Source organism: Rutilus rutilus (assembly GCF_951802725.1).
Source record: "Rutilus rutilus genome assembly, chromosome: 2".
Lineage (NCBI taxonomy): Eukaryota > Metazoa > Chordata > Actinopteri > Cypriniformes > Leuciscidae > Rutilus > Rutilus rutilus.
The window spans coordinates 26,958,879-26,977,121 of NC_140210.1; the positions used below are offsets into that span (position 1 = coordinate 26,958,879).

Below are 18,243 nucleotides of genomic sequence, written 5' to 3' on the forward strand. Positions count from 1 at the left end.
GTAGCTCATAGTACCATATACTGATTAGAGAGATGCACCATATATGCAGGTGGTAGTTCCATAGCAGCAGTAATAGCTAATTTAAGTTTTTGTGTTATATAGTAAAGAGTGAAGTTTATTGAGTTGTGTTTTCATTCTTCCACTAGAACATGTATTTGATTTAGGCTTGGGAGAGACCTGAGCTCCAGGGATCTGATATTCCAGATGTTTGTGTGAGTGATGATCTCTCCTGAAGGAGAGCAGTTTTGGCCTTGGGCAGTGTGCTGCATTTATCTTTTTGCAAGTGGAGAAAGTAGAATATAACTTCAAAGTTGAAGTTTACATTACAAAGTTTTGTTCCTCATTCTCTCCATACAGGATCAATGAAGTACCTTATCGAGATCAATCAAGTATCTTGCTGTAACACAAAGAACATAAAAAAAAAACAAATCCGCATTTGCATTTTTACAGCATTTTAAAATTGTCCCTTTTTGAGGGTCAGTAAAAACGTGTGTGTGTCCTTTAAAGAGGTGTTAGTGAGGCCAGCAGGGGGTGCTCACCCTGTGGTCTGTGTGGATCCTAACGGCCCAGTGTAGTGACGGGGACACTATACTGTCAAAAGAGCACCGTCCTTCGGATGAGATGTTAAACCGAGGTCCTGACTCTCTGTGGTCATTAAAAATCCCAGGATGTCCTTCAAAAAAGAGTAGGGGTGTAACCCCGGCACCCTGGCCAAATTTGCCCATTGGCCCCTGTCCATCATGGCCTCCTAATCATCCCCATATACTGATTGGCTTCATCACTGTCTCCTCTCCACCAGTAAGCTGGTGTGTGGTGGGCGTTCTGGCGCAATATGGCTGTCGTCGCATCATCCAAGTGGATGCTGCACATTGGTGGTGGTTGAGGAGATTCCCCCCTTCCATATGTGAAGCGCTTTGAGGACCCAGAAAAGCGCTATATAAATGTAACAAATTGTTGTTATTAAATGCAAATGAGCTGCTGCTCCCGGCACAGAGGGTGGAGCTTCAAGAGCTTGTGTGTTAGCAGCTCTGATTACCTCTTGCAGACAAGCACTAAAATGTCAGAAACGGTTCTGCCTTTTATGTTTAAACTGGAGTCGGACAATGATGGAGAGACTCAAGAAGAACATGTAGAATGCAACAGGACGTCTCTGAATGGTTAGTTGATGAATTTATGTTGCTGATGTGGAGTTAACTATCTTCAAGTCTTTGATCAACATATTCATAGCCTTTGGGTGCTCGAGCCCCTGCCCTATTTCAAAATTAATCAAAAGTGCCCTTCTCAAACAAATATCAATGATAATATTGTGGTCAATAAAACAAAATGCATTTGATTATAATTAACATGACAATGTGTACAAAACTAAAGTAGCCTAAATTCACATTTATTTTTACGTTTCTGTCAGTCTGAGGTGTCGCTACTATAACCTGTTGCTATGGGTTGCGTCAAATTGCGCGTGTCTTGCTTGCTTGCTTCGGTCTTGACTGACGGGGTCAGTATCCGTTTTCGAGGGTCTAAAACACCGGAGTAGTGTGTGGACGGCAGGCATAACCGTAGCAAAAGTTATGTTTTAAAATGAAAATGCGCATTAGTGCAAATGTAGGCATCCCACAGTCTGCTCGGGAACCAATGGTCTTGAGCCAGATATGGTTCTTTCAGTCAGTATATGGCTCGACGGCAGGAAAAAAATAAACCAAACAATTTTTTTAAAGGTTAAAGGTTAAAGGTTGTGTTCAGATTCAATTAAAAATCCACATATCACATATTTTAAAATATTACATAATTAATTGAAGCCTGTCTGTCATGTATAATACACCGACCAATCCTCATCTGGCACAAGTTCAAATTTCATTGGACAATGTGAAGTGGAGCGGTAATTTTCCGGTCATTTGTAAATAGATCGTTTGAAAATTACATTGACAGATAAATTTACATTTATGAAGCGATCTGAATCTGCATCGTTGAACTAATGGATGTTAATTGACTACAAAGCACTGCACAAAACCAGCACCAAAAGTAGCATTAATGGTAAGTATAGGTTTCAAGTCACTTGTATTTAATCTATATTGATACACCGTTTACCATTTGATGAAACTATCATAGCCCAGGCCTATTATGTGTAGGCTACAACACGCCGAAATGGTGACTTTATTATTTTAACATTTTTGATAATTTTGAAGCAATAGTATAATAGTACAGTACTTCTGGTCAAAAATTTGCACACACATTACTTTTTTTTTTTTTTAAGAAGCCCCTTATGGTCATCAAGCCTGCATTTATTTGATCAAAAATTATTACAATTTAAAATAATGGTCTTCTATTTTAATATACTTTTTAATATCATTTATTTCTGTGATACAATTAAATATATATATATATATATACAGTGCAATGCATAAGTGAATACACCCATGCTAAAGTTGACTAAAAAGAGGAATAAAAAATCATATTTTGGAAATTGAACTTAATGCCTTAATTAAAAAAATTAGGAAAAATCCAACCTTTAAGGACACCAATTTTCTTTGTGAATGAGTAATGTATCGTAAATAAATAAATGTTCTTCCTTAAAATACATGGTGCATAAGTGTGTACACCCCTATGTTAAATTCCCATAGAGGCAGGCAGATTTTTATTTTTAAGTATAAAAAAAAAATAAAAATTTAGGATACTATGCATCCTGATAAAGTTCCCTTGGCCTTTGGAATTAAAATAGCCCCACATCATCACATAGCCTTCACCATACCTAGAGATTGGCATGGGGTACTTTCCATAAGATCATCTCTCAATGCAAATCAAACTAGCTTTTAGGCTAACTGAAATAAAATCATGCCAATCTCTAGGTATGGTGAAGGCTATGTGATGATGTGGGGCTATTTTAATTCCAAAGGCCAAGGGAACTTTATCAGGATGCATAGTATTCTAAAAAAAAATACTTAAAAATAAAAATCTGCCTGCCTCTATGGGAATTTAACATAGGGGTGTACTCACTTATGCACCATGTATTTTAAGGAAGAACATTTATTTATTTACGATACATTATTCATTCACAAAGAAAATTGGTGTCCTTAAAGGTTGGATTTTTCCTAATTTTTTTAATTAAGGCATTAAGTTCAATTTCCAAAATATGATTTTTTATTCCTCTTTTTAGTCAACTTTAGCATGGGTGTATTCACTTATGCATTGCACTGTATATATATATATACACACACAGCTTTTTTCTCTCTCTCTCTCTCTCTCTATATATATATATATATTCTCCAACTAGGAGCACTTTTTGCACTGTGAGCTTATGGAAAATTCAGTCTCTTAAAACACACTTAAAACAATCTTCCTAGCTTCATTAATTTGTCTTCTAACACAATATAACAGTGGGCAGTTTTAGAATTCCATGGAATATTCTTATTTTTATTAATAATGGTGGAGATTATAGTTTATGGTGAAAAGATTTGTTTCTATTTTTACTTAAATTGCCAGTCCAAAATATTTTTAACCATGTATTTTATTATTTAACATATATGAGTTGAACAGTATACCTAATAGTTTTAAAAATAATGATATTTTATTCCAAAAATAATTTATATACATATGGAATTTCGATGGTATGATATTATTTTATTTGTCCTTAAGACAAACATGTAAAAAATATTTTTAAATCGATCCTTTAAAGGCAGGGTAGGTAGGATTTATTAAAAATTAAAGATCCAAATTTGTTAAAACTTTCTATATATATCAATACATAATTAAAATGTAAGAACTCTGAAAAAAAGAGTATAAAAATCAAGTGACTCTAGACCGTTTAATCTGTATTAAACACAGCTCATTATTTCGATTCGGGACGAATCAAAGGATTGGCTTAGGCGACTGTCACTCTCTCGCAACCATGGCAACCACCCTTTTGCCACACAGCACCTGCCCACTTGCGCGCGACCGTTTGATTTGAGGAGTGCGAGAGACACGGAACCTGATCACACCTCCGTCCAGTAGATGGCGGTAATGCACTATGTTTGCAAGCTGCCAATAAAATCTATCGAAGAAGAAGAAGAAGGCACTGAACCTAGGAATACCAAAACAATGGCAGAGAAAGAGCAATCTAAATTTACAGTACCGGCATATGGAGTTAGTGAAGGCAAACCAGGCAAAAAAATGCCCCTTCCCCTCCGCTTGTCTCAGGTAAATAATGCGTCCTCTAGCTCAGCGGTCGGAGTCGCGCGTTCATGTGTTTTGGGGGCGTGGCTTTGGAAGAAGCACAGAAATGAGGGGGTGGAGTGAATGGAAATAATGAGATGTCTTTAAAACAGTCGTGAGAGGTCTACAGACACTCGATTTTGATACTTTCTTTTTCAGAGTACTTACATTTTAATTATGTATTGATATGTACATAAAGTTTAAACAAATTTGAAAAATAAAAATTTTAGACCATTTCTACCTACCCTGCCTTTAATATAATTTTTTAACATTCAAAGTTCAAAGAGAGTCTGGGTTGGGGACAAGCATAAAACTGCAAAATCTGCTAATAAACAGCCTCGCAAAAGCATTTTTAAAAGAAAACAGGGGCAAGATTTGGTGGTTACTAGGATGTTGGAGCATGATCTTCATAATGACAATGTATTTGTGCATTTGTTTGTTTATTTATTTACAAAAAAAGGCCAAAGACACAAAAGTGCCTGTAGTTGGAGAATCACCCATATATATATATCTATATTATAGTACTGTGCAAAAGTCTTAGGCATGTCAATTCCGTTTGTGATTTACATGAAGAAACAGAAAAAACTGAGACAGACTAAATCCAGAAGAACTGCGGGAACGTCTTCAAGATGCTTGAAGAAACCTTCCTGCAAAGCTACCTGAAAAACGATGCGCAAGTGTACCTGGACAAAAAAACGTTTTAAACGCAAAGGGTTGTTACACCATATATTGATTTGAATTAGTTAATAGAAGTTAAATCATAAATAAATTCAATTTGTGATTTTATTTTTGAAAGCATTCTCACTTTACAGCATTTTAACACAAGTGCCAGTACTTTTTACAGTACTGTAGCTTTGCAGGAAGGTTTCTTCAAGCATCTTGTAGACGTTCCCGCAGTTCTTCTGGATTTAGTTTGTCTCAGTTTTTTTCTGTTTCTTCATGTAATCACAGACGGACTCGATGATGGTGAGATCAGATCATCCTGGCTGTTGTCAGATTCCTTGTGCATACAGAAATCTCACTGGATTATCACAATTAATGGCAAAAAGAATGTTTGGAAATGTAAACTGATATTTCCTACTGACACACTACAGCAAAAGATAACTAACTGACTTAAAACCATTTTGGGGTTGGGGGATATTAACATGCCTAAGACTTTTGCACAGTACTGTATGTATATATACAGTACCAGTCAAAAGTTTGGAAACACTACTATTTTTAATGCTTTTGCAAGAAGTCTCTTATGCTCATCAAGCCTGCAGTAAAAAAAAAAAAAAAAACGTAATATTATGAAATATTATTACAATTTAAAATAATGGTTCTCTTTTTTAATATACTTTAAAATGTAATTTATTTTTGTGATGCAAAGCTGAATTTTCATCAGCAAGTACTCCAGTCTTTGGTGTCTTATGATCCTTCAGAAATCATTCTAATATGCTGATTTGATACTCAGTTATTATCAATGATGGAAACAGTTGTGCTGTTTAATATATTTTTTTGGAATACTTTTTTCAGGATTCATTGATGAGTAAAACGTTAACAGCATTTATTCATAAAAACAGCATTTATTCAAAATAAAAACATTTCTAACAATATAAATCGTTACCATCACCTTTTATCAATTTAACGCATTCTTGTTGAATTAAAGTACTAATTTCTTAAAAAAAAAATAGTTATTGTTCCCAAACTTTTGAACGGTAGTGTATATTGTTACAAAAGATTTCTATTCTAAATAAATACAGTTCTTTTTAACTTTTTATTCATCAAATAATCCTGAAAAAAGTATCTCAGGTTATAAAAAAATATTAAGCAGCACAACTGTTTCCAACATTGATCATAAATCAGCATATTAGAATGATTTCTGAAGGATCATAAGACACCAAAGACTGGAGTACTTGCTGATGAAAATTCAGCTTTGCATCACAAAAATAAATTACATTTTAAAGTATATTAAAAAAGAGAACCATTATTTTAAATTGTAATAATATTTCATAATATTACTGTTTTTTTTTTGTTTTAGTTTTTAACTGCAGGCTTGATGAGCATAAGAGACTTCTTTCAAAAGCATTAAAAATAGTAGTGTTTCCAAACTTTTGACTGGTACTGTATATGCCCCTTTTTTACATTTGAGCCCCTGCCCCTGAGGAACAGTGCAGATTTAATGTAAGAGATTCATGTCGCAGTGAAGTCAGTTTCCGTGATTTGAACGGGAGTTTTGTGAGTGCTTAAACTCGCTTTAGACCCAAGTTATGGACAGCCTCACGATCGCTCCTGGCACTGCATATCTATAGCACGAGTGCTTTTATTTGGCGTGCTCTTTATACGCAAAATTTACCCGTTGGGTAGAATTGGCTGAGTGTGTATATTTTGTATCGTATGCACACAAAAAGTGAGTATATATGTATGCTAAAAAACTGCTTATTGGATGCATGTAAAAGGTCATTTATATTATGCATATAAAGAGCAAGCAAAGCATGAACTCGTGAAGGTTGGGCTCAATCGGTCACATTCTCTGCTCCCTTTCTGCATACAGTTTATTCCAGTTAATATCATTTATTCATCATGCTGATAAGATTATGTGTAGTCTTCGTTATCTAAAAAGCATCAATATAATTCATAAATGGTTCTGTGGTTGTTTTATGTGTATAGCCAGAGTATGATGTGTAGTTTCCCCAAACACAAAATAATTTTTATGTAGCCTATTCCTATTGTAGAAATTTGAGTGGAATTTGATTTACTAAACGAGATTGATCGGTATTGGAAGCACAGTCGTTTTATTTACAGAACTACAGAATAGCACTTATCGCCCTTACATTTCCCCAAAGATGTTTAGACGTCCTGTTTTGTAAATTATTGCTGTTAAATATATTTCCATGTGTCACTCTTCACAGTTCCTGGTAGTTCATGCAAATGGCTGATTCAGGTGTTTAAAAAACAAAAAGTGCTACACGCTGGGTCTTAAAAAAATGTCCTGCTTCTTTTCACTCATGCACAATCACATCCTTGAGAACGATATCATCCACTGGTATGGACACTAATATAGTTATCTTTATAGTTATCGTTCTTGGTGTGAATGGGTCTTAACCCCTTGAGCGGCAGGAATCACTGGTGATCCTGGATTGTTGTTGTTCAAAATTCATTACTCGTCAAAACATCCCACTCTTACTTGATCTGGACAAACTCAGCATCATAAGAAAGGTTTAAGACTCCAGCTTCGATATTTGACCACTGTTTATGATTAAACTGGTTTGGAGTGACTTTAATTTCTTAATTTATGCCAGGAGTGCAAAATAATTAATCTGTCACGTTCGTTATTTTGAATAGAAATCATCACTCACACAACATTCATTCTCGTCTTCTCCAGGTTAATTTGGGTTCAAATACATATAATATACAGCATCCGCCCTAAAACTCTCGCCAAAATGCAACCTAGGGTCTTTTTGTTAATCTACCCGTGGCAAACCTTCGTTTAAAAGCATAATTAGAATGGAAACTCTTAAGTTTGACCGTATTTTCGGTTTCGGTCAAATTGCCTTTTGAATGGGAGTGCTTGGGGCACTACTATGATAGCATCAAAAATCGCTATTTTTAAAACACTAAGAAGGCTCGACACAACATGAAACTTTGCTTGAAGTATCACCAGGGGCTCTACACATGAACTCGAGCATTGAGAACATTGTTTGTGTACACAGAGTTTACTAAAAATAAAGATTTTTGAACAACTCACTGTAGCTGTGTCCGCCGGCATTTTGTCAGTAAAAAATAGTCGATCTCCGAATGCGAATGAACTGACTCTGAATTTTAGTATTGTTTTTTTATATGAGGATCCTTTTTCAAATACACAGGGTTCCCGCGGGGTCTTAAAAAGTCTTAAATTCTGAACTTTAAATTTAAGGCCTTAAAACGTCTTAAAAACAGCCAGATTTTCATCCGCGGTCTTAAATTTCATTTAGTCAGGTCTTAAAAAAGATTTTACCCTCGTTCATTTCCAGAAACGCTGGCCGCAGAAAGTTATTACAAAGTAGCAAAAAAGTATCGAAGTCGCTCGCCAAGAGGCAGCTCACATATCGCGTCTTTTTCGCGCTCAAGTTCATTCAAATGTAGGCGCGCGGTAAGCGACGTGCTCGTTTTTTCCAGGCGCAGCGACATGAAAAAAGACATGAAGGATGCGGGTGACCCAAACACTACGGGTGTTTTTCTCTTCTCCGTAAATAAATCTTGTAACAGAGCTACAGCAAGTGTTTTTCGGCGGTGGAAATCCATTAGCCACTAAAACTTTTTTGTCATTGTGGAGAGCGCAGTGCATGGTTGCATAGCAACGACAGACGCCACGGGAAAATCGGACCGAATTTTACTATTAATAATAAAAGATAAGCTAAACTGTATTGTAAATGTCAGTAAATAATTTTTTATAAAAATAATGAGTCAAAAAAGATAAATTAAAGTCTGAAATATGTGAGGTTTATCTTTTTATAAAAACCTTTTTTGTCAACTTTATTTGAACTTGTACATGTTAGTATATAACATGTTGCAAGACACTTTTAAAACCTGGCTATCATTTTTAATCGTATTATTTGAATGTTTATGTTAGTGTGTATTGATGCTAATTTTATTTGTTATTTGCTGTTTTTCAACATAAAACTTGGTGAATTGATTTCATTGTGTAGTATTAGTACTTTTTGAACAGGATTCTGTGATAACAGTGGTAATTTTTGGCACTATAATTATTAAATTAAATGTTCATGCCATTTTATCTCTAGTTATGATCAACTATGATCAACTAAAATCAACTAATTATGTGTTTTTTACAGTAGGCCTATAATATGCAAAGTACAATTTTCTATAAAAAAATTATATCTGATTCTGTTCTTTTCTCTGACACGCGTTGTTGGGTCTGGAAGGTTACTAATGTGATTGCTTTATCTGTAAATTAAGTTAATGCTTTTTCAATTACTGAATTCATTGAAATAAAATGAATTCTTTGATTTGAATATTTTTTTGGCAATGCAATGTGTAGGTCTTAAATTTCAATCTTTATGGTCTTAAAAAGGTCTTAAATTTGACTAACTGAAACCTGCAGGAACCCTGATACAAGGTCAATATTGATTTTCACTAACAGACAAAACAACAAATTATCCGTGAATTTATATGGAACTAAGCTTTAGGAGCTTTCCATCTTTACTCTCCTCCCTGTTACATTGCATTCGGAGATCGACTATTTTTTGCAATTTGACCGAAAACGAAAATACGGTCAAACTTAAAAGTGGCGTTTCCGTTCTAAATATGCTTTTAAACGAAAGTTTGCCTCGGGTAGATTAACAAAAAGACCCTAGGTTGCATTTTGGCGAGAGTTACCCTTTAAGGATAGGAGTGTGTTATGGTTATAATGAAATGAACAAACAAGTGTTTGTCTGCCAATAAGAGAGAAGTAGAGTGTTGTTTGCCATTGTGTGACCTTCATGACAACAGTATTTCTGTACCTTTCCACCCCTCAGAATGAAAATGTATTTTGTGTGTGTGTGTGTGAGAGAGAGAGAGAGAGAGAGAGAGAGAATACCTTCCAGGTCTTGATCTTTGTGACTGCTTCAATCTGAACCCCTACCGAGGGCAGAATTACCCATGTGTGTGCAGTCCTGTGATAACAGCTAGTGGTGGCGAGTGTGTGTGATGTTACTGAGGCCGCACTCCTTCATCATCTGAGAGTTATCAGCTGTCATTGTGAATGCAGTCTGACAGAACGCACTGTGTTTACTCCCTGATTTGTGTTGACTGCAGTTTGCTGCAATTCATTTCAGAATCATTTCTCACTGCAGACAGACACAGGTTTCTACTAGTATGATCAAAGCTATAATAAATTAATTTATCTCTGTGTATGTGTTCTCTCTTCCAGGACCCTGTATATGGGAAAGGAAAGCTGGCTGAGATCCAGGGGCTCATTTTAGGGATGTTAGAGACCTTCAACTACGAACAGGTAATGTGTGTGTTGAATGTGTTGACATTTTTTATTATTTTAATTTAAAATAACTTTAATTTTAAATAATCTATTTGATTATATTTTAAAATATAATTTATTCCTGTGATGGCAAAGCTGAATTTTCAGCAACTTCAGTGTCACATGATCCTTCAGAAATCATTCTAATATGCTTATTTTGTGCTCAATGTATGTTTCTTATCATTATTAATGTTGAAAACACTTGAAACGGTAATATATATTTTTCAGGATTCTTTAATGAATAGAAAGTTCAAAAGAACAGCTTTTTGTAACATTGTCTGAGTGAAAATGTTTTCTATCACGTTTAATCAATTCAATGCATCCTTGCTGAATAAAAGTATTCATTTATTTTATAATGATATTTTGACATATATTATTAAAATCACACTTATATAAGTTGAAGCCGTTTAATTTTAGATGTAGCGGGTCGCATCATGGGGGGCTGCCATGTTAAGATCATGATGGCCAGCTGAATACCACTCGATTTATCTCAGTAACTGCTCTGTAATTGGACACTTGCAATAAGGCCGGCGACACACTGGCTGCGTGGCGTGTCCGTTTTTATTTCGGCTCCAATGTTAACAGGTTAGAGCTTGCACACTGCCTGCGTGAAAACGTGTGCATGCTAGAAATAGAACCGACGCCTATTTTTCACGCGACACGCAAGCGTATCGGAAGCGTTTCCAGGCAAAATAGAATAGGAAAATATGTTTATATGTCATTTTGACACGAATACATATTAATAAATGTAATTTTGATGTGTGAAAGTGGCTAGGTTTTGACATAAATGCAATATATAAATGTTATTTAAAAAGATATTTTTTATTAAAAAATAAATCAATAACGAAATAACGAACAATAACAAAACGAAATATTCTATAGCCTATTTTGCCGTCAACACTGCCGACGTTGTCTTTGCTGCTATATATTTATGTTTAACATTAAGTATAGACCTTCCACAACTCTCTCCCCATATGTCAAATATATCACCAATGAGGCTTATCATGTTACCTAGCAGCAGCAGCGCCGCGTCAGACACGTTTCTGGTGTGCAAAGACATGGAAAACGCCACGCAAACGCCACGCAGCTGACACGCAACAGAAACGGCACGCTCACGCCACGCAGCCAGTGTGTCGCCGGCCTAAGTCAGTCATCGCCTGCTGTGAATAGCACATTTCTACAACAGCATCTGTAAACAAACACTTCAACTTATTTCAGATTCGGTCAGATCATTTTTCTGTACCATGGTACCCCACATTTTATTTTATTATTATTTATTTTTATTTTATTTTTTGTTAGGGTGTAATGCAGGCTTTGTGAGGTGTTATTACACAGCCTGACTTGCAAAGATAAATTGTTAAATATGTTCATACAGTAGAGCTACCCATAGTGCATCACTGATGTCTTGCTCTCCTATTAATTGCACTCTTGCTGGTTTCAGTCAACAGATATGTCATTTACCACTGTTAAATTATAATGAGTTATTTTAGTGCTGCTCACACGGCTCAAACCACAGCAGCTAAATTCACAGTGTTTTATGTGATAATTGGAAATGAAATGTGAGGTGAGATCCTTAAAAAAGTGAAAACCTTCACACCACACCTGCCAATAGCAAGTGTAGAGAATATTTACTGGCACTAAAATTGGGATTATATTATTTCAAAATATATATTTTGTCCTATGTGCAAAATTCTTTATGTTCTACCTCTTTAAAAGCAGACAGAAGTTCTTTTAGTATCAAAATTTCCCTTTATTTAATTTTACCTTTCATTTGAATTATTCTCATCACTTACGTCAGTTAAAAAATTGAAAAAATAAGATGGTCGTAATCCGAAATGCTGATAATATTGCAAGTTATGACAGTGGGGAAAATTTCAATAAATTGGGTTGGTATCTATTGATTATTTTATAGGCACAAAAAAAGCTGATACAATAGCAATAAATGTACCTACTTAATCTGTGCATCTCTACATACAATTAATAAGAAAATAGGGACCAGGAAATGTTTTAGCAATATTTATAAATTGATCCGTCGCACACGCATACCTAAATACTTTCTCAATCCCTCGTAATTAAGTTTTAGAGAGTGACGTGCTTCAGAAGAACTATCAAACTTTAAGAATTCCAGCTTATCCTCACAGCTGCTTTAATCGGGTCAGTTAAGGGTGGAGTGTTATGAGAACTCATTAATGTCTGTTTCTTCATTAATTAACAAGTGCACAATTGAAGAGGCTCCCTGGACTTCTCAGGTCCCATTGTGGTTATCAGTGGCACGCACACATACAGTCGTGGTCAGAATTATTGGCACCCCTGGTAAATATGTTCAAAGAATGCTGTGAAAATAAATCTGCATTTTTAATCCATTTGATCTTTCATTAAAATCACACAAACCTAACCTTTCATTGAAGTAAAACTAATGAATGTCACAATAATGAAATCACATTATGAAATAAATATTTTTCTCCAATACACGTTGACCACAGTTATTGGCACCCTTTGGAATTCTTATGAGTAAAATATCTCTGAAGTATATTTCCCTTCAAATTTAAAAAATGTTGCACACCAGGGTGACTAGGAACATAAAATTGTCCAGCCATGACTTCCTGTTTCTTAGGAGTATAAATATGAGGTAACATGAAGGCCAAATTCCCTTAATCATCCATCACAATGAGTAAAAACAAAGAATACATTTCTGATGTGCAGCAAAAGATTGTTGAGCTTCACAAAATAGAAAGTGGCTGTAAGAAAATATCTAAAGCATTGAAAATTCCCATTTCCTCCCATCAGGGCAATAATTAAGAAGTTCCAATCAACAGGAAATGTTACGAATCTGCATAGATGACATGTGTCTGTATTGTCTTAATGTACATCGAAGAGGATAGTTTGAAGAGGTTTCCAGAAAAATCCTTTGCTCCTACACAAAAATCATTCCGCCAAAAGCTTTTCCCAAAAAGGGTGTTTTTTGGCCCCTGAGACCAAACGGGGCCGAGTTGGGGGTGGTCATTATCAACTTGTGATGGCCCAAGGTACAAGATAATAGGAAATAATAGTGAAAAAAAGGTAGCAAAAAACATCCTGAGGAGTGGACCTGGCTCCCGGCCTAAGGCTTTATAGGAGAAAACTCAGAGCTGTTATCTTGGCAAAATGAGGTTGCAATAAGTATTGAATAAAAGGGTGCCATTAATTGTGGCTAATGTGTATTGGAGAAAAACAATTATTTTGTTAGGGAAACAGGTCAATTTAGCTCAAATGGAATTATTAAATAATGTATTGGGAATTTTGAAAGATTCACTTATTTTACAGCCGAACAAATGAATCGTCCGATCAGCAGTTTAAGACATTGCATTTGTAAGCACATAACACAAGACACTTCTCTTTAAATACAATCAGGACATTATAAATTATTCTAACACATAACTAACACAAACACACACACACACACATTCACACAAGTTGCAGAATAAAAGAAAGTGAGGAAAGAATTATTTTTAAGAGGGTGAAATGACGAAATCCCAAGTTTCTAGCAATATGTTCACTTTATAAGACCTGACCTGAACAAAACATCAATCATTAATTTAACCCTTCTATCGTTTCTTAGGCAGGGTTATTAAGTTTTATATCAATGTCACCAGTTCAGCTAGAATCTGGAGGCGCTACTTAAGTTTGTCAGGATTCCCTTCGTTGCTGGAAAGGGGATTTCCCAGGTTCATTGATTCGTGTCTGGAGTGATGTCTTGAAGCCAATCACGTTCTGGTGTGTTGGCGGATGAATTGAATCGGAGTCTCTCCCGTGGCTGAAGTTTAAAGTTGGGATTTGCTGCAAAACTTAACTTAGAACTCGAGACTGGATGGCTTGAACAAAGCTGCTCGGACTTATCCCAGTTTCATCTCCCAAATATGTCGTTGTCTCTCTGTCTTGAGTTTTTAAACTGTAACGTTTGTACAGACTCCCGGAGGAGTTCTGACCAATTAGACACTGTCTTTAGTTCAGGGTGTAAATGTCTCTCCTCCTCTCACCATAAATTACATGTTATCTGATAAGTCCCATTTCCCGCTCTTAGCGGAGTACAATTAAGACATGATTTCGATAATAATAATATGATACATTTTACACAGATTTAATTCACACAAAAATTAAGGAGAGAAGACATTCACGCTGATATCAAACACTCCATACGTCCATTAAACCATTCAATAGTTATAACAATTACACAAATGATGTGATATCTCTAAGCATATTAGTCACATATATGAGTTGTAAACATGATATAGAATTATGCAGTTGAACAATGTTTGATTTATAAGTCCGTCTAGCATTGTTTTAGAATGATCTGATGCATTTTGATATGTAAAAGGCAGTCTCTGTGGTTTTTAAAGATTTCATTTCTGTGTTTAACAGTGTAGCAAATTAGCTCAAAAGGGAAATATGAATAATTATAACTCGTTATAATTAATTATAAATATTTGGATCAGTTAATAAAATTACCTTGTTGTAGCTGAATTATTATTACAATCAATTAATCTGTGTGTCCAGCGAACACTCAGTATTGATTGTCGATTAACTCTCAGAAAGGATATTTTTCGTGGCCACAGAAAAATAACTCACAATCACAATTGTTAAATTGAAGTTGTTTTACAAGCAGATCAAAATCAACTCGCACAAATGTGCTCAAAAGCTTTATTTTACCAAATCATGAACACAACTAATCTAAACACCCACATACACACAATCACTCATACATGGGTAAAATAGAAAATGTGAAAGTAAATGGAACCGGACACAGAAACAGGGAATTGAGTAATTTAACCACCTGAACAGAACCGGTTTCTTAGTTTTAAACACCTTGTTAACAAGGGGTCTGCCGCTTATACTAAAACTCTGTTTAGCTTTCAAATGTACGATACTTGCATTGCCTTAGCTGTTGAAAGAGTGTCCGGATGCAGTCTCAGAAGAAAGTCTTGATGGTTCCGTAAGTCCATGATGTTGAAGTTGCAATCGATTTCTTCTGTGTAGAATGAAGAAATTCTGATGAACTTGCTAGGTTAGTCTGACTCTGTTTAAACATAGCTGTCTGTAGTCGAGGCCTGAAGCGACAGCGCCGGCCGGCCCTAAGGCCGGGTGAGGCTACACAGAACAGAATAGAATAGAATGAGGCATTTATATAGCGCTTTCATATGTACTACTGTACACCCAAAGCGCTTTTACAATCATATCAGGGGATCTCTCCTCAACCACCACCAGAACAGCAATCAGAAGACACAGAGAAGAGGCAGTGGAATCTGTGCGAGGGCTCTTTAACCTCTGAGGATGGTCTCTCCTCCCAGGGGTCAGTGAGCCAATGGTAACTTAAGCTTTCGGAGGGAAAATGTAGGATTTTTTTTGTCTTCAGGCATGGTAATTTGCATATGTAAGTGGATTAAGTGTTGATGCAGAAACTATTAAAGATTCTTGTAATACTAATATGTTGTATACATATCGACATACAATAAACACGATCATTTAGATCATCAAAATACAAATTTGTAGACACTAAACATGGTATAGGTGAGGTTACATTAACTGTTGCTTCTATCATAAAGCATGATGAAGGAAGAAGGTCTGTTTTAAGTCTCTATCTTGGGGATCAAACAATCCTTGGCGTTACTTTGTGGTTTTCTGCAAACCAATCCTAAAGAACTGGTTTAAATTCCTCCCTGGTTTTGGCTTAATTGAAAAAGGCTTTGCTAGAATGTGTTGTCTGAAGTTTTACTAAACTTGCCTTTACTAAACTTTACTAATCTTTTTGCAATACTAATTTATTTGATAGATTTTGTGTGAGTTGCTTTCTTCACCTTAGCTAGTTGTCTTTCAGTACTCACTTCTCACTTGAGGTCACTTGTAGGATAATAGCATCCATAAAAATGCATCAGACTTCAATACATTCCCTTTTATTCCTTTCTATTCTATTTTTGACAGCATAAATGCTAAATCTTGCTCCTTTTGAGACCTGAACTTTATAAGTGGAATCTGGAGTGCAATTTCTCATGGTATATTCTCTGGGCATAGTGTCCATGAGTCATTGGGTATTTATTTTCAGCAGTTAATTCCCTACCTCAGGCTTTTAAGTGTTTTAGTTTGTCGCACAATTTGCTGGAAGGTGTCTGTACAGGATGTGCAGCTGTTTACATGGCAGTGCAGTGCAACAGGCTGCCTACAATGGACTTGTCAAAATGTCAACGTTTTTTATTTATTTATTAAAATCTCTTTTCTAAAAAAAGAAAAAGACAGTCATAGCTATTTCAAACTGAATTAAAGGAAAATAAATGCATAGACAAGTAAACAGTCAATAATAAAAAAAATATAAAAAAATCAAGCAGGCAACAGGACCAATAAATAGGAAATAGAACAAAGAAACAAATGGGTCTAAGAGTTGTGAGAAATAGTACAGAAATGAAACTCTCTTTACTTTGATTTAAGCATGCGCTGACTCGCTACAAATGTTATCAAATCAAGAGCAGTGAGTGATTTTCAATTTTTCTTTTGTTTGATTAAGGGCACAGATAGTTGTAAGTATACATTATTAGGCTGCTGTCACTTTAAGGCCTAATGCACAGATCTAATATACTGATACACGTCTGATTTTCTCCAACATGTTTATGCGAATACTTGGCAAGATGGGTATTTTCAATTTTCATTTTACTGTGTTCAGAAGTATTAAGCACATCCCGCTCTTTATTTTTTCCATGCATCCATGCTTCATCACTCTAACGTGTCAACAACTTTAAGCAATCCACCCACTGAACGGTGTGTAGATATATTTACAGTACATGCTGCAATATAAACAATATAACAAAATGTCCATTGATTGACACTCTATCTTGTTGCAACGATATACAACATAAATACAAAGTACGATATACAAAGTCTTTATTGTAATATTTATATACATATTTAGTATTTGAAAGACTACAAATGTTAAAAGTAAGGCATCCATTAATGCCTTTAAAAATAAAACAAATATTCGATAAAACACGTGTTTGTCAGTTAACTTCAACTTTAATATGTCATATACAAATATCAACTGTATTTGAAAAAAGAAACCAAACCTTGATGACGTCACTGTCACATGGCTTGCACAGAATGCACAATTGTCATTTGATATTAAGCAAATAGTTTAAATTACAGCAGCAAAACTTAGTTTTACTTCCAATCAACTAATTTACGTATACGTTACTAATTTAAGGGATTTTGTGTAATTTTCTCTCTTTATTTTACTTTCTCTGTCTGTTTAAACTATCACCAGATATGGTATATGGTTATGTGGTCTTTCAGTTTGTCTGTGAAAGTAACTGTGTCAGCATGTGTTTGCACTCTCCCTTCCATGACCAATGGGAATTTACAGCTTGTCATTCAAAGGAAAAAGCAAGGAAGGGGTGAGAATAACACCTGATTCCCCCCTCACACACAAATTTTCCCCTTTTCCCCTCACAAAATTGAGACATAAATTACACGCATAAATGCACTCATTCAACAATCCCTTAGGAATGCTTGTCCTGGCATACATTTCAATATGCTCACTTTGTGAATTGCCCACATAGCTGATGAAATATTTTGAAATGTGTGTTCTCCAATCCTCAGAAATGTCTGTGGGGGTTAAATGTGCTTCCTTATATGTGTACTGTATTTGCAGGCTAGTATATTTTCTGTTGGTGTGTGTCCACCCCCCCACCCCACCCCACCCCACCCTCTCTCTCTCTCTCTCTCTCTCTCTCTCTCTCTCCTTCTCTCCCTCTTCTTAGTCTTTTATATGACTTTGCTAAAACATATTGCCTCTGGTAAAGAGACAGTGTAAATTAGAGGAAATTCTTCCTCTCTTAGAAATACACTGAACCAATTTTAGTGTCAGCACAAGCTCAAATGTTAATCCATTTCACAAATTTCATGTTATTTGGTTGTGATAGAAAAGAAATATTTAACAGAGTTGAAAAGGCATTTGCTTGCCTTTATATTCTGAGTCGTTGTACATACCCCATTGGTTTCAGTGGCAATAACTTCATACATTATGGGAAAATTTTCCATTGCCTGTG

The 18,243-nt window shown here is 35.4% G+C and overlaps 1 protein-coding gene across 1 annotated transcript in view; it reads left to right on the top strand.

The window, feature by feature from the left end:
• vps8 (VPS8 subunit of CORVET complex) overlaps nt 1-18,243 on the top strand; it is a 145,053-nt gene that overhangs the window by 100,349 nt on the left and 26,461 nt on the right. The window contains exon 40 of the mRNA XM_084389952.1: nt 10,076-10,156. Within this exon, the coding sequence (XP_084246078.1) occupies nt 10,076-10,156 (81 nt within the window). The remainder of the gene's footprint in view (nt 1-10,075; nt 10,157-18,243) is intronic.